General features: G+C 39.5%; 1 protein-coding gene across 6 annotated transcripts; it reads left to right on the top strand.

The window, feature by feature from the left end:
* The first annotated feature begins 6,448 nt into the window (after positions 1-6,448).
* SLITRK3 (SLIT and NTRK like family member 3) lies at positions 6,449-26,384 on the top strand. Of its 6 annotated transcripts, none has more exons than XM_089331016.1 (3): positions 7,241-7,786; positions 12,648-14,423; positions 14,671-15,185. In XM_089331016.1, exons 1-3 carry the CDS (start codon positions 7,784-7,786, stop codon positions 15,046-15,048), a joined length of 2,157 nt encoding a protein of 718 aa, XP_089187142.1. In that variant the 5' UTR covers positions 7,241-7,783; the 3' UTR covers positions 15,049-15,185. The 6 variants fall into 6 exon arrangements, 5 of the variants coding, with proteins under 5 accessions (XP_008264655.1, XP_089187142.1, XP_008264656.1 ...); XR_011388070.2 differs by adding an exon at positions 23,776-26,384 and having other exon boundaries at positions 7,255-7,786; positions 12,648-15,927; XM_008266433.4 differs by lacking the exon at positions 7,241-7,786 and adding an exon at positions 6,449-6,813 and having other exon boundaries at positions 12,648-26,384.
* Positions 26,385-27,120: the final 736 nt, after the last annotated feature.

The following is a 27,120-nucleotide window of genomic DNA, read 5'->3' on the forward strand; positions in this document are numbered from 1 at the left end:
CCCGGTTGGGGCGCCGGATTCTGTCCCGGTTGCCCCTCTTCCAGGCCAGCTCTCTGCTATGGCCAGGGAGTGCAGTGGAGGATGGCCCAGGTGCTTGGGCCCTGCACCCCATGGGAGACCAGGAAAAGCACCTGGCTCCTGGCTCCTGCCAGGATCAGCGCGGTGCGCCGGCTGCAGCGGCGGCCATTGGAGGGTGAACCAGCGGCAAAAGGAAGACCTTTCTCTCTCTGTCTCTCTCTCTCACTGTCCACTCTGCCTGTCAAAAAAAAAAAAAATGAATAAAAATCAAGACATCTAAAAACAAAAACAAAAACAAAAAAACCAGGGAGTGGTAGGTTAGCCATACCACATATGCTTATTAATTTTTTCTTACTTTACTGAAAATATTTGCTGAATAAAAAATTTTCCGATCACCAAATTTTGTAAAGCACCGGCATCTGAGGAAATAAAATTCAGATCATTCATCTATGAAAGAAGAGTATTTTGTCTGACTTGATGGAAAAAAAAAATAGGCACCCATATGAAATCGCATATATTTACAATCAGATGCCTAAATGTGAAACAAAAGTCAATTTCAAAATGTAAAATACAGAGGTACAGACATATGGGAATCACTAAACATTAGTTGGTTAACAACATAGAAACATGAAGGGACTTTTGGAGAGAATACTGGAGCTAAAAGAAGTTAAATGCCAAAGCCTCAGCATACTGATAAAGGGGAGGCAGCTAAGTTCAAGGCAACTTAAGTGTCGTCGATTTAAATGCATCGCTTTAGGAATTGCTGACATTAACAAACATATTCAGTGTTTCATAACATTTTGTTCTACACTTGAAATGCAAGACTATCCATAAGGTTTCCATTGTCTGTGCATTATAGCACATGAGTATATTAAAACCTTTTGTCTTACCCAACAGTTGGGAGGGGGGTAAGACTTTTTCATTGAATTCTATAAATTCAATGAAAAAATTAGAAAAAAGTATCTATTTCAGGGGCTAGCGTCCTGGCATAGCAGGTTAAGCCACTGCCCGCAAAACTGGCATTCCATACCAGCACTGGTTCCTTTACCAGCTGCTCCACCTCTAATCCAGGCCCCTGGCAATACACCAGGGAAAGCAACAGGAGATGCATACATGCCTGGGCCTCTGCACTCAAATGGGAGACATGGAAGGAGTCCCTGGCTCCTAGCTTCAGCCAGGCCCAGCTTCAGCCATTGCAACCATTTAAAAGAAAGTCAACTGGGGGCCTGTGTGGTGCCCTAGTAAGTTAGGCCTCCCCCTGTTATGCTGGCATCCCATATGGGCACAGGTTCCAGTTCAAGTCCCAGCTGCTCCACTTCCAATCCAGCTCCCTGCTGATGGCCTCAGAAAGTAGTGGAAGATGGCCCAAGTGCTTGGGCCCCTGCACACAACTGGGAGACCTGCATGAAGCTCTTGGCTACTAGGTTCAGATTTGCCCAGCTCTTGAAAATTAGGTAGAAAATATCTAAACTATTTTGATAAGCTATCATTGGAATTCTTTTGGAAACACATTTGAAATGCTTTATGTGTCCCTTTTTATTTTAGTTCCCTCTATTATCATATATTCTTTGCATGCTTAGGGTCAAATTTTTAAAATTTTGTTTTTATTTGTTTGAAAGGCAGAAAGAGAGAGAGAGAGAGAGAGAGAGAGAAGTTCTCATCTACTAGTTCACTCCCCAAATACCTGCAACAGGTGGAACTGGTCCTGGCTAAGCTGGGAGCAGGGATCTCAGGGACTGTATTAACAAACATCTGGAATTGGGAGTGGGGTTGAGATTTAAATCCAGGCTTTCTAATAGGGGATATGGACATCCCAAGCAGTGTCTTAACTACTGTGCTAAATACCTTCCCATGTATGTTTCCCTTTAATCTACTAAACTTAAAAGCATCCATAATGTCTGATATTGTGACATTGATAGTTTGGTGCCACCTGCAATGCTGCCATTCCATATTGGGCTGGGCTGCTTCGCTTCAAAAACAGAGGAGGACAGCACAAGTGCTTGGGCCCTTGCCATCCATGTGGGAGACCCAAATGGAGTTCCAGTCTCCTGGCTTCTGTGGTTGTTTGGTGAGTGAACCAACAGGCAGAAGATCTCTTTATCTCTTTGTTTCTCCCTCTCTCACTGTCACTCTGCCTTTCAGATAAATAAATAAATCTTTAAAACAATAATTTGAAAAACCCTACAACATAATAGAGCAATAGCACTGGTAATAGCCACATATGTTAGAGAGACTAAACCATAATATGATATTTGAGAAATCTAGTTTCTCCTGTTTGAATTTTTAAGTTACTTGAGATAAAAAATATGAAATGGACCTTGTTTAGACTTATTTATTTATTTAAAACACAGCATTATAAACACACACGCACACAGAGAGAAATAGAGAGAGGAAAGAATGAGAATCTTCCATCTGCTGATTTACTCTCCTTTTTTTTTTTTTCTTTTTAAAAGATTTACTTATTTATTTGAGAGGCAGAGATACAGCAAGAGAGAGAGTGGTCTTCCACCTGCTGGTTCATTCTCCAAATGGCAGCAACGGATGGAGCTAGGACAATCGGCCTCATGGCTTCACGTATCAATTTATCAGTCACTGTTTCTCTAGCCCCAGTGCAACTCTTGAAGACTGATTGGTTCTGCTTTCCTACCTGCCAGGTGTCTCTGCATGATTAAATTTCTAAGTCATATAAACAGGTCTGTAAGGGGTGAAACCAAGACAAATTAATGCAAGCGTGTTTTCTCAGTTAAATTTGTTCAAAAGTAAAATGGGCTATCTTGAAGTAAACTCCACATCATAGTTCTACTAAAGCATAGTCTTGATACGAATTTGTTAGGGCACAGTGTTGTAAAGATTCAAATATCGCAGAATCGTTCAATATATAAAACCTTCCAAGGCCTCTTAAGCCTGAGAGTCTGTGATTCTGCAAAATTATTCTCACTGCCTTTTCTCATAATGTCATCTATTTTAATAATCTTCCTTTACTACTAAAACTTATGTGATTTACCTCTTTCAATTACATATAATACCAATTCTTTATTTCTCAGTGCATTATTCAATAATCAATTTACTTCAACAAGTGCATGTTATTTCTTTTTCCTCTTCTTGGTCCTTCAAGACTTTTAAAAAAAATCTTGTTAATTTTCATTATAACATCTGCAATTCATTGATTACAAGTAATGTTTAAAAATATCTTACAAAGGAAGCAATAGCTTTCTATGCTTAATCCAGTTTACAAATTAAAAAACTTTTTTCATATTGAATAGACTTACTTTTGTTGTCCTAAAATAATTCAATTAACCTTTGAGATTAAAATACTTGTTTATTTAAAAAATAAGCTGAGGTTTCATTTAGTGGATGCTTATAGAGTACTTTGAAATGTTTTAGTGTAACATGATATAAAAGATCAATGTCTAATTGGATATCTTGTAACTTTTCTGTATTTATAGCATATTAGTTTTAATGATAATGGAGCTACACAAATATATGCTGATTCACTAAATTTTACAAGATCTTTTTGAAAAACACAGTTTTAGACTGCTTTACAACTTTTTTACAGGATATAAAATATTTCCAAAGTATTTATTTCATATAGATGTAGGAAAATCTACACAAATTACAGTTTCTGCAAGTATATAGCCCTCCATCTGAATGAATACTGTTCAGCACTTAGAATTTCAGTAAACACTGACAATCCCCAAACAAAACAAAAGTGAAACAATAATCTCTAATTTATCATATTTTTATTTGCTTAACTTTTACAGGCTTAATTTGCAGCTAGACAACTGTGTGCAATATATTTTCAATTGTCTCAACAGTAGTATATCAAAGAGGATGCCAGTTAGCTTTCTCCTGATTATCAAATATATGGTCTGTTGGCCTAAACATCATTTGGAATGGACAAAAGAAAAAAAAAGCAGTAACCTTCATGAATACTTGTACAAAAGTTAAAGAGAAGTGAATATAATATGTAGAAGACTTAGGTACACTGTACATAAACAAAGATGACTGCCTTTAGAGTTTGGAACTTTCTTGATAAATACTCCACCGCATGTTAAAGAGTTCTCTATTGTTACTCTACCAATAAATCTATTGAAAGATTTTTTTATTTAAGCCATCAGAATGAGTGAAGTACATGCTAGACAAGAAAATTATACTTATTTTAGTCATTTTAATACCACTGTCCCTCTCTAGAAAAATACAGAATAGTTAGAAAGAAGCTATTTGAAATACTGTAATGCCATTTTGACTTAGACACACACTAATCAGCAATGTAGATATATTTTTGTTGAACTGAAAGTTGCATCCTGTATGTTATTTTTATGTTTTCCTTTTATCCATTATGTACATAAAGACCTTTTTTCCACAAGAATTCCTCCTTTTCACAAGGAAATATTTTATTAAAATAAAGCTGTGGACATATAAGTGTCATTGCAGAAATCACTCAAATGTTGTAACGTAAAATCAAGCATTCTTCATGATCACCCCAGTGCATTTTTATCTGGCATGAAATATTTGTATTGGAAGAAGTCACTTTTAAGACTCACAACACATGTCAGCTATTGAGTGTTCTGTGCCTCCCAAGTACCAGCATCTGCTGGGAATAAATCCATTAACATGTTCATGATTCCTTTTATCAACTGATAACCTTGAAAATCAAATAAAGTGAAAATACTTCCAAAAAGTTAAAGTGATTCAGTTGTTTTAGGAATGATGTTGCCTGGTTTCTTTCAGGGTTACTCTAATGTACCTCCCAGCACTGAGGCTCAAGGGGCATGTGTGTGAGTTCACACTTGCCCACACAGAATATGTTGTACCCAGGGATGATTTGCCTCGAATTGAGCAACCACCTGAAAAGGCCAGACACATTTCTGTGACTCATCAGCCTACTGATGCCATTTGCCTTCTCCTAAATCACACTTATTTATTAAAGAGATGAACTCCTTTGGCCAGCTTTCCTGAATATACCTCTTTAAAACCCCATTTGGAGACCTAGTGGTGAAACACATAGGACAAATAGTCTTTCCATATCTATGTCTTCATAAAGGTAAAATTCACATGGAAGGACTTATTTTCCTAGAAAATACTGAATATAGGGTTGAAATTCATGTCAATAGTTGTGAAATGCTATATTTAGAGTAGGTTTTCATATCTTGGTGTCTTTGCAGTTACTATATACTTGGAGATGCCTTACTAATCTTAAATAGTACTGATTATTTTGGAAAACAGATTGTAATATTATAAACACAATATATAAATGTTTATATACACACATTCATGAGTATATAATATAGAGCCATACTTTGTGCATAACCAATAGTTGCCATGTGTGTATGTGTGTGTGTATATATACACACATACATAAATGTATTTGTATATATTCAGAAAATTTTGTAGGCCCCTGGTTCTCCCTATACCAATTCTCATCTCGAATTGTGGTTTAATGGTATAATTTACAGCATACAGAAAACTCACAAGATAAAGGCTGAAGTCCTACCTCTAGGCCTGCCTCTCAAATATTTCCATATTTAAATTAAAATGTGTTTCTTTGCAAAGGGTGAGCTAGAGATCCTTTGAAAGCTTTCAAAAATAGGGTCAGGTTCATTTTTGGTCTACACTTATTATAGCTACACAACTTGGCTTGTCTTGGACAATTTGCCGGCTTCACTTCAGGAAGGAACAGCAAGAGATACTAAGATGATTTCTCAGGCTACCTCGTGCTCAGCTGGGAAGTTCGTGGAAGGCTCCCCTCTTCAACACCACCACTGATGAAAGGGATCTATTAAAAAGCACTGCGTTGGTTTACACTGCAGATTGAATGGAGCATTAAACGACTGCATTAGTATGACTGCAGTGGGGGTAATGGTGGCTTCCATAATGTTGTGATAACAGTTTCACGTAGGTGCAATCATTGTTCAAATGTTCTTATCTAATTTGTAACGAAATGGTGTCCAGCCTCCCTCCAGCAAACGCCCCCTCAGACCTCCCCTAACCCTCCAGTTCTATGCCACCTGCCCTTAGCACGTGTAAACAGATGAGGCAATATGTGTACTTTCAAATTGTCACCTATGTCTCACGAAGGTGGGAGATTACTGCAAATCACTTGGAAACGGCTCGTCGTCGGAGGCGTTTAGCGATACCGCCCACCAATACAGCTCAGATGTTCCTAATTTGATCACCCCATCCCCCCAGTTTGGGCTGTAATTTTCCAAACAGCCATATCTTCCTTTGCAAAAGTTAAAATCAATCCGGAAAGAAAGAATGCTGACTTCCTGGTACTAGATTCTGTAGGGTTCCTCTTTGTAGAGCTGCCAGATTGTGACCCATAAAGGAGAGAGAGGAGGAGAGAGAGAGAGAGGAGAGAGAGAGAGGAGAGAGAGAGAGAGGAGAGAGAGAGAGAGGAGGGGGGGAGAGAGAGAGAGAGAGAGGACTGGGGAGGGAGGAAGGGAAGGAGGCAGAGAGAGAGAGAGAGAGAGAGAGAGAGAAAGAGAGCGCGCGCGAGAGAGCGAGGATCGCTTGCTTCCTTGCTTCCTAAGCAGGGATTTGCCTGCGATGCGCGGCGAGAGGACTGCGGCGGCTGATTTACACAGTTGGCGCGGAGGAGGGGCCGGGGGTGCGGGGGGGCCCAGCTGGCGGAGGCTCCGGCGATGGGCTGATCTGGGGGCTCCCGAGCGCCGCTCCCTCGGTGCGCGATTTGGGGGCGGCTGATGGATCTGCCTTCGGGTTCCAGCCCCTGCGTGTCCTATCTCGCCTCCCTAATACCCGACCTGGCGCTCCCAGTTTTCGGAGCAGACGTCGGTAAGTAACGTGTAATCCGATTTCAGTTATTTCCTAGGCCATTAAAGTGGCACTTTTAAAGCAGGTCAGTCTGAGAAGATGCCGCTGCCGCCGCCGCCGCCGCCGCCGCCGCGAGCGTCTCCTTGGCCTGAGCCTTTCGGCCGCCCCCTCCCCCGCCCGGCTCTGGCCGGAGAAGTGAGGGTGCCTGAATGGTGAGCTGTCAGGGCACTCGCTCGCGGCCAGCGAGATCTCTGCACCTTGGTGCGCCGCGCGAGGTCTCCCACACCCGAGGCGCCTTTGGTGTGTACAGCCATACTGTTGTATTTGTCTCTGCTCCCTCCGCCTCCCTCCCTGCCGCCCCGCACCCCCCACCCCCCAACCTTGGCGGTCTGACCAATGCTGGGATCTGGGATCTAGTCACCCCTTCCTGCCTCCTTTCCGCCTCTGGTCCACACACCACCAAGCCCCCACGGCCACCCACCCAAAGGGCAAAAGAGCGCAGCCACCCGGGAAAAAGGCGAGGGCTCCTTCCCGTCTCCTCGGATAGCAGGAGGCCTCGGGCCGGGAACTGCGCGCTTCTGAGTGACAACCTTTCAGGAAGAGAGAGACAAGACAGAGAGAGAGCCGGAACCCGAGCCCCGGGCCCTCGGGAGCAGCGAGGCTCGCCGCTGGCTGATCCACAGCCCCGAGGTTCCACATCGAAGGAAGCCAGACGTGGGACGCTCACGCTGCGTGCCTGCCATCGGGCCACCTCGGGCTGTGGTCGGGAGCCCCCCTGACGCTAGGTGCGCGCCTGGCTTCGCTGGTATGCAAGCGACCATTTCCCTGAAGGTGGAAACGCTCGAACGGATTACAAGCGGGATTCGGGAGCAATCTGAAAGTTGCTAGCCAGCAGAGGAGACGCTGCAAGGCTCCAGCATGGTGGATACAATTCAGCCTCCCCGAGAGTTTGCCCCTCCCGCTGGGAAGCCCCTCGCCGCAAACCTCGGAGATGGTGAGCGCTCTGCGCCGCTAGGTACTCGCCGCCATCCTTTTCCTTACTTTGCCTAATTGAAACCAGTATGTCTCGCAGGCAGGGTGTGCAATGCACAGCACGCCAAGAGTTTGGCCGCCGCGTCTTCCGTACGCTCACAGGTGCTAGGGGTTTGTTGCATTTTTGAAGTGGATCGGTAGGTCTAAGGACGATGATGGAAGGAGGGGTACCGGAGACCAGCCTGCTCTCGGACCCCGTCTCTGGGGAAGGAAATCGTAAGTAACTCAGACAAATGGGCCAGGTGGCGGAGCGAGGGACCCCTCCCCCCAATAGCTCGCTCGCTGGTGTTGTAAAAAGATAGGAGGAAAACGGCTTGTGCTTCCCACAATTTTCCGTGTCTGAACAGACCCATTGTGCGTTTCGCCTGGCGACAGCGGATTAGCAAAGGATCTCTAGGAGACTCAAAGCTCTTCAGAAAATGAATGATGCAGCATTTTAATTATTTGTTCTAGGGGAGATCGTTCTGCTTCCATATTGGAAGATTTAACCTTCGATTTGGAGAGAGGAGAGGGTTCGCGGATCCGGCGATGGGAATGGGGAGGTGGGTAGGGGGCACAGCCAGGAGAAAGGGCTTCTTGTTCTCTGCACAAACAAATGGTGCTGGGCGCTCCCAGCAGGACGCGTAGGAAACCGGGCCCCCGGGCCCTCGTGTCCCCTAACTTTTGGAGTCTTCCCTGTCCCTTGGACACGCTATCCTGAAATGAAAGGAAGGAAAAGGATGAAATAGCCTTGAGGGCATGGCCCAAGTCCAGGCTTAGGGGGTTGTAGTTCACCAGACAACCGGACTTGATTGCAGAGAGACACTGGGGAGCACAGGGCAGCCTCCTGGTTACCCACTGATTTTATTAAATCATGGGTTCAGATAAAAATCCGTGAAAACAGTCCCCGCCTTTGCATATTGAACACGGAAGGTACTGGGAGTGCAGTGGGGTAGGGGGAAGGGGTGGAATTGTCTGTGGGGTCAGGCTGCTGGTTGGTGTTGGCTTGCTTCTTGGCTGAGACCTATCTGAGAATAGGGTGGGTCTGGAATAATAAGGGTGTAGAATGTTACAGGATTCTGCCCCCTGCTTATCTCATCGTTGGTTGCTGTACCAGTCTTAGCTACTGGGAGGAAGTGGACACAGGGACGGTCATTTTAAATGCACAATATCATGTTAATTGCTTATGACTTTTTAAAGGAACATTTTTAGTTTGATGATGCATATATTTTGGTGGCAAAAAAAATGGATAAGCTGTGCTTTTCTTTAAAATTTGGTTTTGCAAGGAATATTTCAAGGGAAAGTCACGACGACCTACTAACTCTGATCCCTTTGGGCAACTGAGGTTCAATCTAGTTCTTTAGTGACCAGGAAGTCCCTCCCCTCCCCTCTCCCCTTGGGTTGATGATAGGATTGGTGTATGCTGGGGTGAGGGAGGTATGCATCAGCCACACACAATTCCAGCTAGCTAGGCACCTCATCTGCACACTTGGCTCTCCTCAGTTTCCCCCTCAGCAGCATTTCCTCTCATCAGATAGGACTGTAGAATCACTTGAGCCTTTTAAAATTCCTTTTTGAGGTTTCCTGCCAACTATGACCTGGTGGTTCTTCTACATATCAACACCTTCCTCCAATCTAGCCCACTCTACTGCTCCCTACCACCCCGTTTCCAAAAATATCACAGATAAATATTTGGATTTTTAAAAGAAAGAAAGAAAAATAAAAAGAATCCAAATCCTGAAATCCTGCACTCGCTCTCCTCTGTGAGGGTTTTGCAGATGGAAGGAAGTGAAGTGTGCCGGCCGTTACCCAAGTGGTCTGCATCTCCCAGAGCCATGGCTTTGGTTTTAAAAGGGTGGAAGAAAACACATGGCTGTTAAATTCAGGGTAAATCAAGGGCTTTGAGCTGCAGCACAACAAAAGGATTCCTGGTGCAAAGGGATCGAAGCAAAATGCAGGAGAAACTCAGTCCAAGTTGCTCAGGCTGCCTGGGCTGTTACTCTGGACAATTCAAACAGAATTCAAACAGAATCAGCCAGATTCAGCACTTTTGCCCTGGGGACCTGGATTCCCCCCTCACCCTCACCTTTGGAGGGGATGTGTGCTGTAAAATGGATAATTCTTAGGAATAAATTCACTTTCCTAACCATCTGTGCTACAGAGAAGAGGATCACATCATCTAAGGGATTGGTTTCCTTGAAAGAAAAAAGGAAGAGAGAAGAGAGGAGAAGAGAGATGAAAAGAGGAGAGGAGAGGAGAGGAGAGGAGAGGAGAGGAGAGGAGAGGAGAGGAAAGGAGAGGAGAAGAGAGTAGACGAGAGGAGAAGAGAGGAGACGAGAGGAGACGAGAAGAGCAGAGCAGAAGAGAGGAAATAAAAGGGAAGAAAGGGGAAACAACCTCATCTCCACCTCCCCCAGCAAAGGAATGTTTCCTGGGTTCATCTCTTACCAGTTCACTCTTGTTTCTTATTTCGCCAATTTGTCACTTAGACTCCTCCACTTCTTTTCCTTGCCCTGAAACGCACGCGCGCACACACATGCTCGCACAAACACACACACACACACACAGGCACACACAACTCAATAGTCAGGGCTTCCTAGTGCTCGCTCCCGACCCCATGCTAAGCGCGTTCCCCTGCTTGGAGCTCTTTTTCATGACGTGGAAAGCTGGCTCCAGGGTTACAGCACATATTAAAATTTAAAAAGAGAAAAGAAAAGGAAAAGAAAGAAAAATCCCGGGTGAGAGAAGTCCAAGATTCTGCTCCTTCCTTCCTCCCTGCCTTCTTCCCACCTTTCCTCCCAGTGCCCAATGATGTGCTGCTGGTGCCCATAGAGCAGCCACCGCGGAGGCGGCGGCAGCGGCGGCGGCAGCAGCAGCAGCAGCAGCAGCAGCAAAGCTGGAAGCCCGCAGCCCCTTCTCCCTCCCCTATTGAGTGTGCCAAGCAGCAGTTCTGCATCCTAAAGAAGCCCATTGAGGAGCACATTGCATTCCTGGCACGTCTCTAACTGGCCTTTTTCCCCCTCTTAGTCTCCCCCCAACCCCAGCTCCCTTTGCTTCAGTTTCAGCAAGAGGAGGGGCGGGAGAGGGAAAGAGATAGAATTCTTAAACTCAAGCTTTACCCCTCTTTTCATTGTTCAATGCTAAAAAAAAAAATCTGCAAAATGGGTAAGTCAAAGACATCTGGAGCCTATCTTTCCAAAACCTCAGGGTAGTAAAAAAAAAAAAAAAAACAAAAAAAAAAAACAAAAAAAAAAAAAACAAAAAACAAGAAAAACATTTAAGAAAAGAGTGGTGAAGATGAAAGAGCTTAAGTAGATTTTAATATTTTATAAGGGAGACAGGGAAGACTAACTGGTGCTGCAATGTACCCTGGTCTGCCTTGTTTCTCTCTATCTCTCTTTTTCATTTAATTGTTTCTAAAAATTGAGTATTGCATGCCTGAGGCATATTTCTCTTTGCTTTCTCATGGTTTCTCTTTTCCTTACAGCTGTGTAAATTATATGCAAGTTGAATGTGAAGATTTATTCTTTTCATTTTCTCTATAAATTACATCATTGTGTTTTAAGTTGGAGGGTTAGTAAAATACTGCTTTGATATAGGTATCTGTGAAGGGAGAAAATGTATGCCTGAAGCTCCGGTTTATTTTTATTGATTAAAATCAGTCATTCAATTTTGATTGATATTTCAGTGACTCAGGAAGGATAATCTAATAAAACTGCATTCTTATAATTTATTTATGTGCACATTTTTATATACTGATGATATTAGTCAAGGAAAGAGAGCCATGGAGGAAGGTTCTGTATGTAGAAGAGTGCACTGCATCTGTTTCTTCCGATTGAAAAAGAATGATGTCTTCTTCTGAAATATATTTCATATGATAGTTTATTTATCAGCAGGTAAGAATTGAGGTTTCCATCCTCTCTTACCTTTAACCACCCACCCCTCCTAAACCAGTCTCCTGCTTTTCCAACTTTTTACAGGTTTCTGCATTGGTCATTCCAAACTAAGCTCCAAGAATGTTTTAATTCAGACATTCCCAGACACAGCATCCCTTAGGAGTCACTATCTTTAGCTCTGACAGTTGCATGGACACATTCTTCACAAGGACTAATCACTGGTAAAAGATTTAAATTGGCAAATGACACAAATATGTAGAAGTTATCTAATTAAAGGACAGGCCAATAATCTGTGCTTGGGCCAAAGGGAGAGGGGCATAGAGTGTTACGACCATACACTGAAATTGCATTTATCATGATCACTCACTTCTTAAAAGAATTCTTAAATTTTGGGGGATGCCAATCATTTCACACATCTCAGCAACTGATGTTGAGTAATAAGTTCCAATTTCATCATACTCTCTAATAACTTTGGGGTATATCTTTTTAGCAGTAGAAGCCTATAATTTTAGAAACATCTTTTTCCCCTATCAAAATTCCAATTTTATAATGGGCAGTGCCAATGTGACTTTAACAATCAATCAAGTGTAATGACCAAATTATTCCCAGTATTACTGGGTTTCCTTATGTCCAAAAGGTGCCACTCTATACTAATCTTATTATTTTCAATAAGAGGTAATACAAACTTTTTTTATTCATGTGATATGCCACTTACCAAATATGGCTTGGCTCTGGAAACTGTCATTGCATCGGTTCAATATTTCAATGTATCGCAAATTAAAATATAGCACACACTGTAAACATTAAGCATGTTGCTAACTCATTTTGAATGTCAGTTTCACAACTTCTTATTTTGATAATGTTCTTAAAAAGCCTCACATATAGGAGATAATTAAAATAGTACATATGGCTGCAAGCTAAATATCTGCATCTTTATTTCTGTTGCAGTTTTGTAATCAACCACGAATGATGAAACCGTCCGTAGCTGAGATGCTTCACAGAGGGAGGATGTTGTGGATAATTCTTCTAAGCACAATTGCTCTAGGATGGACTACCCCGATTCCCCTGATAGAGGACTCAGAGGAAATAGATGAGCCCTGTTTTGATCCATGCTACTGTGAAGTTAAAGAAAGCCTCTTTCATATACATTGTGACAGTAAAGGATTTACAAATATTAGTCAGATCACAGAGTTCTGGTCAAGACCTTTCAAACTGTATCTGCAGAGGAATTCAATGAGGAAATTATACACCAACAGTTTTCTTCATTTAAATAATGCCGTGTCCATTAACCTTGGGAACAATGCATTGCAGGACATTCAGACAGGAGCTTTCAATGGTCTTAAGATTTTAAAGAGGCTGTATCTACATGAGAACAAATTAGATGTCTTCAGAAATGACACCTTTCTTGGCTTGGAAAGTCTGGAATATCTGCAGGCAGATTACAATGTCATTAAACGTATAGAAAGTGGGGCATTTCGTAACCTAAGTAAGCTGAGGGTTCTCATTCTAAATGATAATCTCATCCCCATGCTCCCAACAAACTTATTTAAAGCTGTCTCTTTAACGCATTTGGATCTACGTGGGAACAGGTTGAAGGTTCTCTTTTACCGAGGAATGCTAGATCACATTGGCAGAAGCCTCATGGAGCTCCAGCTGGAAGAAAATCCTTGGAACTGTACCTGTGAGATTGTACAGCTGAAGAGCTGGCTGGAACGCATTCCTTACACTGCCCTGGTGGGGGACATCACCTGTGAGACACCTTTCCATTTCCATGGGAAGGACCTTCGAGAAATCAAGAAGACAGAACTGTGTCCCTTGCTGTCTGACTCTGAGGTGGAGGCTAGTTTGGGTATCCCCCACTTGACATCAAGCAAGGAGAATGCATGGCCAACTAAGCCCTCTTCCATGTTGTCCTCTGTGCATTTTACTGCTTCTTCTGTTGAATACAAGTCCTCAAATAAACAGCCTAAGCCCACCAAACAACCCCGAACACCAAGACCACCCTCCACATCCCAAGCTTTATATCCTGGTCCAAACCAACCTCCCATTGCACCTTATCAGACCAGACCACCAATTCCCATTATATGTCCTACTGGGTGTACCTGTAATTTGCACATCAATGACCTTGGTTTGACTGTCAACTGCAAAGAACGAGGATTTAATAACATTTCTGAACTTCTTCCAAGGCCATTGAATGCCAAGAAACTGTACCTGAGCAGCAATCTCATACAGAAAATATACCGTTCTGATTTTTGGAATTTTTCTTCCTTGGATCTCTTGCATCTGGGAAACAATCGTATTTCTTATGTCCAGGATGGGGCCTTCATCAACCTTCCCAACCTAAAGAGCCTCTTTCTCAATGGCAATGACATAGAGAAGCTGACACCGGGCATGTTCCGAGGCCTACAGAGTTTGCACTACTTGTACTTTGAGTTCAATGTCATACGAGAAATCCAGCCTGCGGCCTTCAGCCTCATGCCCAACTTGAAACTGCTGTTCCTCAATAACAACTTGTTGAGGACCCTTCCAACGGATGCCTTTGCAGGCACATCCCTGGCCCGGCTCAACTTGAGGAAGAACTACTTCCTCTACCTTCCTGTGGCTGGCGTCCTGGAACACTTGAATGCCATTGTCCAGATAGACCTCAATGAGAATCCTTGGGATTGCACTTGTGACCTGGTGCCCTTTAAACAGTGGATTGAAACCATCAGCTCAGTCAGCGTGGTAGGTGATGTGCTTTGCAGGAGCCCTGAGAACCTCACCCACCGTGATGTGCGTACTATTGAGCTGGAAGTTCTCTGCCCAGAGATGCTGCATGTTGCACCAGCTGGGGCATCCCCAGCCCAGCCTGGAGATTCTCACCTTGTTGGGGGGCCAACAAGTGCATCACCTTATGAGTTCTCACCCCCTGGGGGCCCTGTGCCGCTTTCCGTATTGATCCTCAGCCTGCTGGTTCTGTTTTTCTCCGCAGTCTTTGTCGCTGCAGGCCTCTTTGCCTATGTGCTCCGCCGGCGACGGAAGAAGCTGCCCTTTAGAAGTAAGCGGCAGGAAGGCGTGGACCTCACTGGCATCCAGATGCAATGCCACCGGCTATTCGAGGATGGTGGAGGCGGTGGTGGTGGTGGAAATGGAGGTGGAGGTCGACCAACGCTTTCCTCCCCAGAAAAGGCCCCTCCTGTGGGGCATGTGTATGAGTACATCCCGCATCCAGTTACCCAGATGTGCAACAACCCCATCTATAAGCCTCGCGAGGAGGAAGAAGTGGCCGTATCATCGGGCCAGGAAGCAGGGGGCGCGGAGCGTGGGGGCCCTGGGACACAACCACCGGGAATGGGTGAGGTTCTCCTAGGAAGTGAGCAATTTGCTGAGACACCCAAGGAGAACCACAGCAACTACCGGACCTTGCTGGAGAAAGAGAAGGAGTGGGCCCTGGCCGTGTCCAGCTCCCAGCTAAACACCATAGTGACGGTGAATCACCATCACCCTCACCCTCACCACCCGGCAGTCGGTGGGGTTTCAGGGGTGGTCGGGGGGTCCGGGGGAGACTTGGCTGGATTCCGCCACCATGAGAAGAACGGCGGGGTGGTGCTGTTTCCTCCAGGGGGAGGCTGTGGTGGTGGCAGTATGCTACTAGACCGAGATAGGCCACAGCCAGCCCCCTGCACGGTGGGATTCGTGGACTGCCTTTATGGCACAGTGCCCAAATTAAAGGAACTGCACGTCCACCCTCCTGGCATGCAATACCCAGACTTACAGCAGGACGCCAGGCTCAAAGAAACCCTTCTCTTCTCAGCTGGAAAGGGCTTCACAGACCACCAAACCCAAAAAAGCGATTACCTCGAGTTAAGGGCCAAACTTCAAACCAAGCCGGATTACCTCGAAGTCCTAGAGAAGACAACATACAGGTTCTAACGGAAAGCTGAAAATAAATTAGTGCTTTTTTTTTTTTTCTTTTTTTTTGGAAAGGAAAAGGAAAATAAATCTACCCCTCGCTCCCTTTCATTTGTCCCAGTAACTCCATCCTCACCATCTTTCCTGTCCTGAACAGGACTGACATCGCATGACAATTCGAGACACAGATGTATGCTCTCCCTTCTCAGATGTGATTTGGAGGAAGGGCCACACTCAGATCATTAATCAATGAAGTGCCTTCGCAGACTTTTGCCAGCAAATGTTACCATTATTTTTTTATACTGAAACTTAAGACTTTGACTGTGCCATGTATAAGGTATACTGGGGATCGTTCTATTGATCCTAATTCAGTAAAATTCAAAGTGTCTTTTTATTTTCAATAACTTTTTTCTTTAGTTAGAATTTTGTTCAAAAGGGAGGGGGGAATTGACGTTTGTGGCTTTCTTTCCTCTTCCCATCATGGCACAGATTCTGTACATGTATGAACAATGCAGTTTGCTGCATGCCTGGAAACTGCAAGACGGGGAGGGGGGGCGGGTCTTGCTCGAATGTTCTCACTCATTCTTGTCTCTCACGCACATACTCAGCCCACAGGTCCTTGCACAGTTAGGTCCTCTTTCTGCTCTTACAGGTACACACACACCAACACACACACACACACATGCACACACACACACCACGTCCATTCAACCCAAACTACTTAGTTCGGGTTTGATACATTTCTCTCCTCTCTGGAGTTTCACCTGCCCTTCTTCCCTAGTGTACAGCTCACAGCATCTCTCCTACCACCCTGGAAAAGTCACATTCGAGGCTGGATCCTACTGAAGTGAAGGCCTGGTGGTTTAACAGCTGGAGACAGACGCCTAGGGATAAGTACCCTCTTTGTGACACTTCATCCTGACACCAATATTTTTTGGAGAACATGTGCACTTTCTTATATATATATATAATATTAAAAAATTAAAAAGCAACTGGGTATATATCACTAACAGCTTTGTAGGAAGCACTTTTAATGTTTTCTCTCACACACACAAAGATTCAAAAGAAATGTGCATATATTTATTCTGTAATTTCAGTGATTATAAATTGTAAAGGTAATGTTTAATCATTGTATAGTGATTATGCGTCTGGTATAGCTTTCCTAATAAAAAGTTTTTGAAAAACATAATATATTATATATAGAGGATACAAAGCTTGAACCTTAAACTTCAGCTATGCCATGCCTTTCGTGCTCCCATCTTACAAATATATTTCTTTTATTTGTTATACAGAAAACTAATTTATTAACAAGTTTGATTCACTGTGATGTTGATAAGTCTTATAATCCATTACCCCCATCCCATGCTAGGATACAATTAGGGCTTAATGAAATCTGATTTATAGTTCACTTCTTTTTCTTGGATTGTGAATTTCAAACTTAGTATCCCAATGACGCATCGTTCGCAAGGTAGGATGCATTTGGGGGAAATTAACTACATGGCTAAAAACTACAGAATTATCAGGAGAATGGATTCAAGGATTTATGCATTTCCAGATAGTAAATGACATAGAGGAAAAGAAAGGTGAACTTGTTATTCTTGGAAAGCTAGGCACTAAAATCAGACATATATACTCTTACCTACGCACAGGTACACATAGCACCCAATCAAAGGTCTCGGAGCCAGTTCAACTTTCAGAATCCCATTATCTGTGGAAGTTGTCAGTGCTATATTTGGCTACCATTTTTTGTTTTCATTTTTTTGTTTCGTTTTGTTTTGTTTTGTTTTGTTTTGTTTTTCTAACCACTCACTACAACTGGCCCCAGAATGCTTGATCTAAGGGGATGCCGAATGAGGTTTCCTTTTTGGACAGTAAGGTTATGCTACAAAATTAATCTGACAATAATCCAAGTTATTATCTATTTCCATGTGAACAAAACCAAAGACATTGGATTTTTTTTTTTTAGGTGCCAGTATTTTGTTCAAAAGAAACTGGAGAGCTTTGAGGCAGTCATAAATTCAGCCAGCAGAGGGCAGCAGAGCTCCAATGATCCACCAACAGCGCTGCAGCCTTGCGCAGGGAGGCCAGTGTTTTTAACTAGTGTTTCCTCCAACTGCCCTTAGAAATTGTCATTATGTGTTGAATGTAATTCATCACAAGTCACTGATGCCTTACATCACATTTTTCCCCACAAGGAATTAGAATAGCAGCTTCTAAAGGTCTGTGGTTGATACACTAAGGCACTGTACTTAAAACAAGCCCATAAATGTCTAGAAGAACATACTCTATATATATCCTGAAATTTTCATGTAAGTACCAACACAGGTACTCAAACTAATAAAAAACTCAAGGCAACAATATAAAACTCTGAAATTTCACTGCTCCCTTGCGGACATGTTGTACCTATAACTTTGTCTCTATTATTTGAAGTATGTTAGAGAACAGAAAAGATCCCATGAATATGATTCACTCTCTAATTTTTTGTACAATATTTAAGTAAAGCTCTTCTTATACCAGAAAGTCAGTTCCATGATTAAATAGGTGTCATTCCTTTTTTGTTGTTTTTTTCTATATTCTTCTTCTTCTTGATTTTACTTTGCAAGTCACCTTTTCCCCATCTGTTGTTTTGCCTTTCTCATTCTTTCCAATCGTCTCCCTCCTCCACGAATTTCTTTTTGTAAGGCACAGAAACTCAGTACTTTCCCCAAAGTGTTTGGGAACCTAAATTTTGGAATCTCAATTTATCATGCTTCCATTTCTTCCAATCAAAACATTTTGGTGAATGGTAGAAAGCATGTATCCAGTAAAAATTCAGCGTGCAAAGCCAGATACTGCTGAACACCATCACCATAACATGGCTTATTGCACCAATCAAGATAAAGTGTGATCCCTGAAAGACAAAGACCCTGATGCTTCCAACATTTGAAAGATGAGTCTCCACAAACCTTATTAATTTGCAATATAACTTGATAATAATGATGCTTAAATTCATATATAAAATAGAGAGACTATCTTGTCTTAAACAGAGCTAGAAATTTCTCCCTTGAATAAGGAATAAATTTGATGAAAATAAATTTATATGAGAGTGGAATTTTCTACTCAAGGAGATAATTTTTTCTTCCAGGGAGATTTCTACCCCCTGATCAAACCACCTATTTTAGCTGTGCATTAAAATTACTTAAATTAGCTTTAATTTATAATTCCTGATGTGTTTTCATGAAATATCATGGTATATAGGTACTATGGTTAGGATCTATTTTATGTTTTGCTACAGTAAAATATTTTTTTAAGAAAAAAATAGATCACTAATGAACTTCATAGTTGTTAGTCGATTTGATTGAAGCAGTACCAAATCTTACATATATTTGCTATTACTCATTGCTATTTTTATTACTAATGATAGTAATAATACTGGAAATAATAAACATATTGAAATATCCCTTAATCTATAACATGGTTAGTGAAAAATAATTGAAAATGAACTATCAGTTTAATTCAGTAATAGTTTAACATGTTATATATCATATATGGTATTATTTATGTGTATGCCTTTATATTTTTATTTAGAAAGTTATCTTATTTCATCTAATTGCAAAATAGTTAAGAAGTAAGGATGATGAATACCATATTTTAATAAAAGGTTCAGAGAGAGAGATTGCAAGGCAACTTTAATGACTGAGTTTGGAAGTTGTTATTTTTATTTTTTCTTACCTATGAATGTTGATTTTAAACCCTTGATATCTGAAAATAATGTTTGTGTTTAGGATGATAAAAATTCATAATGTGACATAGAACAAAAGGACTCGTCTTTAACCACTGCAAAGCATTTTTATTCATTTAGTGCAAAGTGATTATTTGTGCAGTCCCATCATTTTGCAATTTTGTTGTCTAAGCCAAGAAAGGTTGCACTTTTGTGAAATGACTATGACAAAGAAAGCAAGGAGATGCTTCAAAAGATGAGAGGTGTATTATTATAGCATCAAGATAATGTGAGAGGAAATGATAATAAAAGGACACTTCATCTTATGTGATTTGAGCTGGTTTAATTTGAATTTAGACGTTGATAAATTAGCTCAAAACCCTCAACTCTGAAAATTCAGGTGAACAGAACTTAAATGATATCATTAAATTTACCATATATGTGTTTTGTTTAATATGCGATAGGCCTTTTAAAAGTAAGAGGAGCAATAACACATGTGTCATTGGGCAATCGTGTGTGTATATACAGCACTATTATATATGTATATACAGTGTATATACATGTATATAACTTACAGATGCTGAATTCTGTGTATAGTGTGCATTTTTATTACATGTATAACACTTTCCATTTTCTGCATTTATTTTTCCTGTCTAGATACCCCTCAAGTGAGGCTGGATGAAATTATGAGTTTTCATTTTGAGAATATTTACCTGTAAAAAGTAATGCTGTAATGAATACTTCTGAATTTAAAAGTTCTTTTATCTGCCATTCTGTTTCTTTTTGTTGTTTAACAAAGAGGGCAAATCTCCATCACATTGTGATTTATTCAAGTTAAACCTTCATGGTAAAGGGACCCCATTCTTACAAGAATGCAACTTAAGTCAAATGAAAATCAAATACTTTTTTCTTTCATTTCTGTATTTCTAGAATAGATTTTATAAGTAAAAACAATTTTAATAGATGTATTGATGAGATAAGACCTTTGTAATTTATCTACATATTTAGAAAAAGTGAAATATTGAAGTTGAATTGTGAAAAGTGAAGAACCAGTGTTAAGATATTCATCATCCCATTTTGTTTCTTTTAATATCCCCTGTAATTTAAAATGCTTAGGAATAAGCAGAGCTCACCATTTGTGGCATGCATAAATGTAAATGGAATCTGAGTAGAAGGGGCAGCTTTTTCTTATCAGGAATGCAGGTAAACAACAGGAGTTGCTGGTCTTGAAGAGGTAATGCTCTAACCAGCTTCTTCTGATAACATTTGGTCTTGAGACTAATATGTTTAATTTTGAGAAAATATATCATTTGCCTTCTATTATACTCATACAGATGATTTTTCAGTGTCTAAATTCTTAAAGGAAATAATATTTTTTTAAAGATTTTATTTATTTATTTGAGAGGTAGAGTTACAGACAGTGAAAGGGAGAGACAGAGAGAAAATCTTCCGTCCATTGCTTCACTCTCCAAGTGGCCACAATAGCTGGAGCTGTGCCGATCGAAAGCCGGAAGCCAGATGCTTCTTCTCCCTTGCGGGTGCAGGGGCTCAAGCACTTGGGCCATCTTCCACTGCTTTCCTGGGCCACAGTAGAGAGCTGGATTGGAAGAGGAGCAGCTGGGACTGGAACCTGTGACTATACAGGATGCTGGCACCACAGGCAGAGGATTAACATACTGCGCCACGGAGCTGGCCCCAGGAAATAGTATTTATGATGAACCTGAAAGACACATAGCTAAAGAGACATTATAATAAATTTATGGTTGGACCCAACCCCTAGAATAACTTTAAACATTAAAACATGATAAACATTCATAAAAAAATAAAAACTGTCTTCATTACCATTCAGTAACAAAGAGACTCAATATACTTAATCAAAGGTTTTTTTTTTTTTTTTTTTTTTTAGTGTATTTAGTCTATCTACTTGTTTTTGAGTAATGCAGTGAGTGATAGAGTTTACAGGGTATTAGATTATATCAAAACTGAACAAGTTTCATAAAAATGTGCTAATGATCATGTAAAGATAATCTGAATATTTTAATTAAATTATAAATATTAGTATACTGTGCCCTAATTAAGGAAAGGCACTAAATTATCTGTATAATGCTCTATTATATGTGAAGATGGAACTATTGTTACAGGTTTAGAGTTCGTTTGAATGATAGAACACTATATCATGATTTTTAGTAGCTTGAAAACAAGAGCACTTCCATTTCCTGGAAATGACAAATGTTAGCTCTGAAGAGAGACGCTAAAACAAAGATGTCCTCCGATTGTGTGGGAAGATGGGAAGAAGTGCTCTTCTCTCTTCAGACCTGACTCCTTTCACCACTGCCTGCTGAAAGCACAGCTCCTACTTCTGTTTCTGACTCTACCAAGATATTCTTCTGACTAATGACAGATTCAGTGAGCTCAAGTTAGGTGCCAAGGCAAGATCAGGGATTGATGAGTGTCTTCACATCTGATGACAAAATATCCTATTCACTTATCTTTGTACCTCAGTTAAGAAAATAATTCAACAAATCTCTCCTCCTCGTGGAAACATTTCTAAGTCTGGTAAAATAAAAAACAAAAAAGCAGAATCTCAATGCTAGATCAATTTGTGTAAATCAACAATAAGCAAATGTTTTTAAAATATAAAACCTAGTTTTAAAATCTTACAGACTTGATTTTTCTCATCTGGTGTTCCATTTATCTTTTCCATGGAATCCAAAATATTGATTTAATTAAGATTAAAACTTCAATGCAATATATTTATATAAAAATAGTTGCCTTTGACTAGAATCCACACATCATTTCTTTAAATTTGGACCATCCAGGTGTTACATTGTTACTTTGAATTGAGGATTTTTTTTAATGGGATTCTAGTAAAACAATTTATCTTAAAAGCCCTCCCTCACCATCATCCACCTTTTTTTTTTGTTTGTTTTTTGTTTTTTTTGGGGGGGGGGGGTTGTAATAACTAACTTTATACTAAAAATAAGTTTGTTAAAGATAGTCTTTGAAAAAAAATTTAACCACACAAAAAGACATATTATTTGGGGGAAAAAAAGAAAACTTGTAGTTCTATCTAATTTGGGTATTTTATAGTATTAAATTGAGTGGGGATTTCTTTTTCTGCTTGTGTTCCTCTTTTCCAGATTTAGATTCAAAAAATTGAAATATGTTCCTCTGTTTCAAATTGATAGTTCCTTTTTTGTATTCTAGCTGGCTGTAAAAAGGGAAGTGAGTGAGAAATGTTAATTATGGGAATAAGTAATCTCTCTGTGGAATAACCAGGTCCATAAATCTCATTTTTTCTTCAGGGAACCTTTAACAAAAAGAGCAATGGACAGAAAATGGGAAGAAATGAAAATGCTCTCCCTTTCTGAAGACTTGATAAAAGCTTAATGGAGAAAGTCTGAGCTAGGCTTTCATATTAATTTTGATTTCTCTCTGTGGAAGACTTTATGTCTCATAATAGGTCCACTGTATCTGCCAGTGTAGTTCTGAGGCACTTCAATTACCATGTTGTGCCACACTAACTGGACATTAAAACCTTTAACAGTAACTAAACTATACTCCTAAATTTGAATTATAATTAATTTTTAATGACAAAAATAACTAAGATAAACTGAGGTAACAATGCATCCTAAACCAGTTAGCATTGTCCATGGTACAGACATGTGCCTTTATTAACACTTATTTTTTTTCTTAAAAAAATTGTTTCCCTGCATAAATAAGAACACCTCATGAATTGAATGAACTCTTCATTATAACAATTAATTTTGGGGACATTTTGATATTACTTTGTCTTTCTCCCCCATTCCAGAATGCATTTAAGGAACAAAAGCAATTATTAATGTTTATTTAAGAAAACCATGTATATTTAAATGATTTATCAGGTAGTATATTCTAGACTATGACTATCTCAAATCCAGATATACATATTTCGAAGAATTTCTCATTAACTATAATATCATTCTCTATTTCTGTTTATAATTTGAATTTTACCAGTATAAACTATTTGAAAAAGCTTCTTAATTTGGACCATATACTCTTCTTTCTTTGTGCATGTGTAAAACTTATAGCTGAGCACTTGCTCAAAGGAATTGTGGCTATGTATATTCACACATATGTATTTTATTTAACAGCATTTTAATCAAATATGTGACAATTTGCATCATACAGTGTTGCACTTAGGACAATGTTGGTAAGCTGTAGTGTAGAATGTTGAACCAGTAATGTTTAATTTGTTAAATGACTACACTTGAGTTTGATATTTAATCAGTTTTCATTTAAATTTAAGCATGGCTAAGCAGTTCTGAGATACTCTGTTCACTACTCCCACCCCATTTCAAAAACATGAGTTAGCATATTAATCATTGTGCCCTAATTCAAAGAAGAGAGGGTAAAGATATTGATTCTTGGGGAACTTTTCTGAAAACTATACTCTGCTTAACCTAACTGTAATACACACAGCTTCACTCTTATTTCCACTGTTAGGATCAACACAGAATAATGGAAAGAAATGTTGCGAACAGAAAATGAAGAGACAGAGAAGATAATGCGTGGTCAAATGGACAGAAACTTCTGAAGTACTTTGATATATCAATTCATCAGCTTCTTTGTGGAATACTGTTCTCTGCAAGAGTCTGGCCACAAACCAACCCATCTCTCAGAATTTTATCTTTTAGAATTTGCAATTTGTTCACTCTTATTTTGCCCAGATCACTGTGGATATTTTATTTTCTGAAAATACATACTTTGAGGGGCATCAAAATTAAAGTCCAAATTTCCTTCATTCAACAGCCCTTTCCTGATACAGTAAACTAAAAGTTTGGAATTTTCTCAAAGATTCATGGACATTGTTTACACTTTGCTGATTTGGGTATGTTGGAATATTTTATCCTAAGTGTTCCTTCAGTCATTTTGTCTCTCTGCGCCAAGAATTCTGGCTTTTCAATTATACTGTAAGCACTTGAGAGCACAGACTGTCTTAAAGGTGTTTTGTAGTCCATGGTGTAACCCATATTTTACACAGCTTTGGGCAATATATTATCATCAAAATCCCAGGTTTCATCAATCTTGTTTCTAGAATAGTCACAGTATTGCCTTCCTGTTGTTTCCAACACAGAGCCTTAGTAGTACCAGACACTAGAGGAACATTTGCTTAATAAATGAATGAACAAAGTTTTAAAATTTGTGTGGATGATAGGTTCTTACAAAAGTTGTCAGTCTTCTGGTAGAAATGATAAACATGAAGGAGTTTGGTGTGCAAGAGAGATAGTAAGAAGTGTAACAGTATGGTAATCTAATGATTTCTTTTACTTTCCTTAACTTTATTAATAATACACACACTAAACTCAAGAAATCGAGATTGAAGAACATTGAATAATATGAGCCTTTTTCTAGGAAGAAAGTAATGGAGAAAAGAAAGGAAGAGAGGGAGACCTTGAGGAAGGAGGAAAGAGAGTACAGATGTGTAGAGCTCAGCTGTATCTTCCTCTGGAGCAGGCAAAGCAGAGAAAGGGGCATTGCAAACAGAATAAAAAATGGTACTCCTGAAGATTTTGGTTTGTTGGTTCAATGTTTACAAAAAACTGTGATAGTTTAGTAGGTCTGTTGATGTTTTTATGATGATTCCTTAGCAGTTCTAACACTTCGCTGGAAATTATACCAGAGTGTTAATCTGGCCAAGAGTATTAAAATAAAGCGGGGAACACTTACGAGTACTAAACATATCACCTTTCTTTAGAGAACTGAGCAGTCTCAATAATTTTTGTATCTTCTATTCAACCAAAATATACAAGAATTTCACAATGGGAGTGAGATAATATTGCTAACTCTATTACTTTATTTCAAATTCTGACCCTGTTGTGAACAAAGGTGAAGAAAGAATAGATGATGAACAAAAGCTTGTATGAGTGATCCTGTGGATGAATATATAACTGTATGTCTTCCAATTTCCCATTTTAGTGCATATCAAACCAAATTTTCAGTTAGGTAGTGTAAGATCTTTTAAAAAAGTATGTTTTTACTGAAGTTTGAATGTTTTAAAATTTTATTTTAAATTCATTTGTATAAAGGGAACAAATTTCAGGTATTATATATTTACAGTTTTAAGAACAGAACAATGCTTCTAGTTCTCCCTCCTCCTTCCCTTCTTATCTTTTAATATTTGTGACAACATACTTTCAGTTTACTTTGTAATCACAAGCTTAATCCTCCACTATACAAAGAATTCAACAAGTAGTATGTAGAAAGACCACTGTTCCTCAGGAGTATAGACAAGGGCTATAAACATAAATTAAATATCAAGATGTCGATTTTATTCATACAAATTACATTTTTGTGCCCTATATGTTAGTTACCACCAATCAGAGAACACATATTGTGTTTCTTTTCTTGAAATATTACTATGATCACACTCCCTTCCATCTTACTGAAGGCTACAAACATCAACTAGAGTTTATTTAATTGTGAATTTAGCACAATAAAAAACATTTAAGGAAGATAAGACAGCAAAGTCATACCTTGTTATTTTTATATACACTATGAGCACTTATTTTATTTAAAGTATGGGTATCAATATGAAAATTTAGAGCTGGTTTGTGAATGCTTGTCCTTGTGGTCCTATACCATAGCTGTCTTAATGTGACTTTGTGTTAAAGTTATATAACCTTGTTGGCATTTTATGTTGTCTTTGAAGTATACTTGTGATTGAATGCTAATCCTATTAGAGAAAAAAGTGATCCTAAACCGTATATTTGCATATTTTAGTACATTTTGAGTATAATTTAATTATTTTAGAAGTCATTTAGCAACACACTGTGCAAAATGGATTGCAGGATTTTCAACTGTTGTCAAAGCAAATAAATGGCATATAGTCAAACATGTAAAAAATGTACCATAAAGTATATCTTGATACTTAATAGAATCAGGAATATAAGGATAACACATCCTTCAAACATAAAGTAGGCATGTATAAAATCAAAATCTGGAAATACTATCTTTGAGATGATTTAGCATATTGGGATTTTAAGATAAAATATTTATAAATGTGTATACATGTATCAATATCCCAATCTTATTAACATTTCCATGAATAAAAATGATAAAATTCATAAAAAGGTTAGTATACAACTTATAAAAACTATGAAAATGACACATGAATTGTTTTATATATTAACCCTCTGTAAAATCTTAGTAGATATTTTAACTTAAATTCTTCTAAATAACCAGCTGTGTAAAACATGTTATACCGAGAGCAGATGTGGTGATAATTAATAACTCACAGGAAAAGTTTTTAGATACCTTAAAAACACTCATAGTCAAACTATAAGTTTTATTGGAGTTTTATAGAGTGCTGATATCTACAAAACATGAAAAGTAGTTTTTATTGCATACTAAGATGTTCCGTTTTGTTTGATTGTTTAGAGTTGTGGATAGCAGTGTGGTCAGAATTATTTCAGAGTGGAGAATATGCTATCATGACAGTATGCAGATTTTGCTCTGAGTCAAAATTATTTCTTATGAGTGATGTTCATTGCATGAATGACCAAAACAAAAGAAACAAAGGAAAAAGATGAAAAACAAACTCAGAAACCATGAACTTATTTAAGTGTTTGTTATAAGGATTTAGATTTTCTCTGCTTTCTGCTATTATAAGCAAGACTAGATAGAAAAAGACTGTAGTGACATGTAATGCATCCTTGTGTTCATGTTTCTCAGCTGAGGTATCTATTGTATGATAGAAATCAAGTTAAAAGAGGATCCTAGAGATAAACACAGGTTTTATATCTCACTGCTAAAAACTCTTTTCCTTATGAATGAATGACTTGGGGCTGT

Source organism: Oryctolagus cuniculus, chromosome 4 (assembly GCF_051225735.1).
Source record: "Oryctolagus cuniculus isolate XC-2025 breed Fujian yellow rabbit chromosome 4, ASM5122573v1, whole genome shotgun sequence".
NCBI classification, from domain to species: Eukaryota; Metazoa; Chordata; class Mammalia; order Lagomorpha; family Leporidae; genus Oryctolagus; species Oryctolagus cuniculus.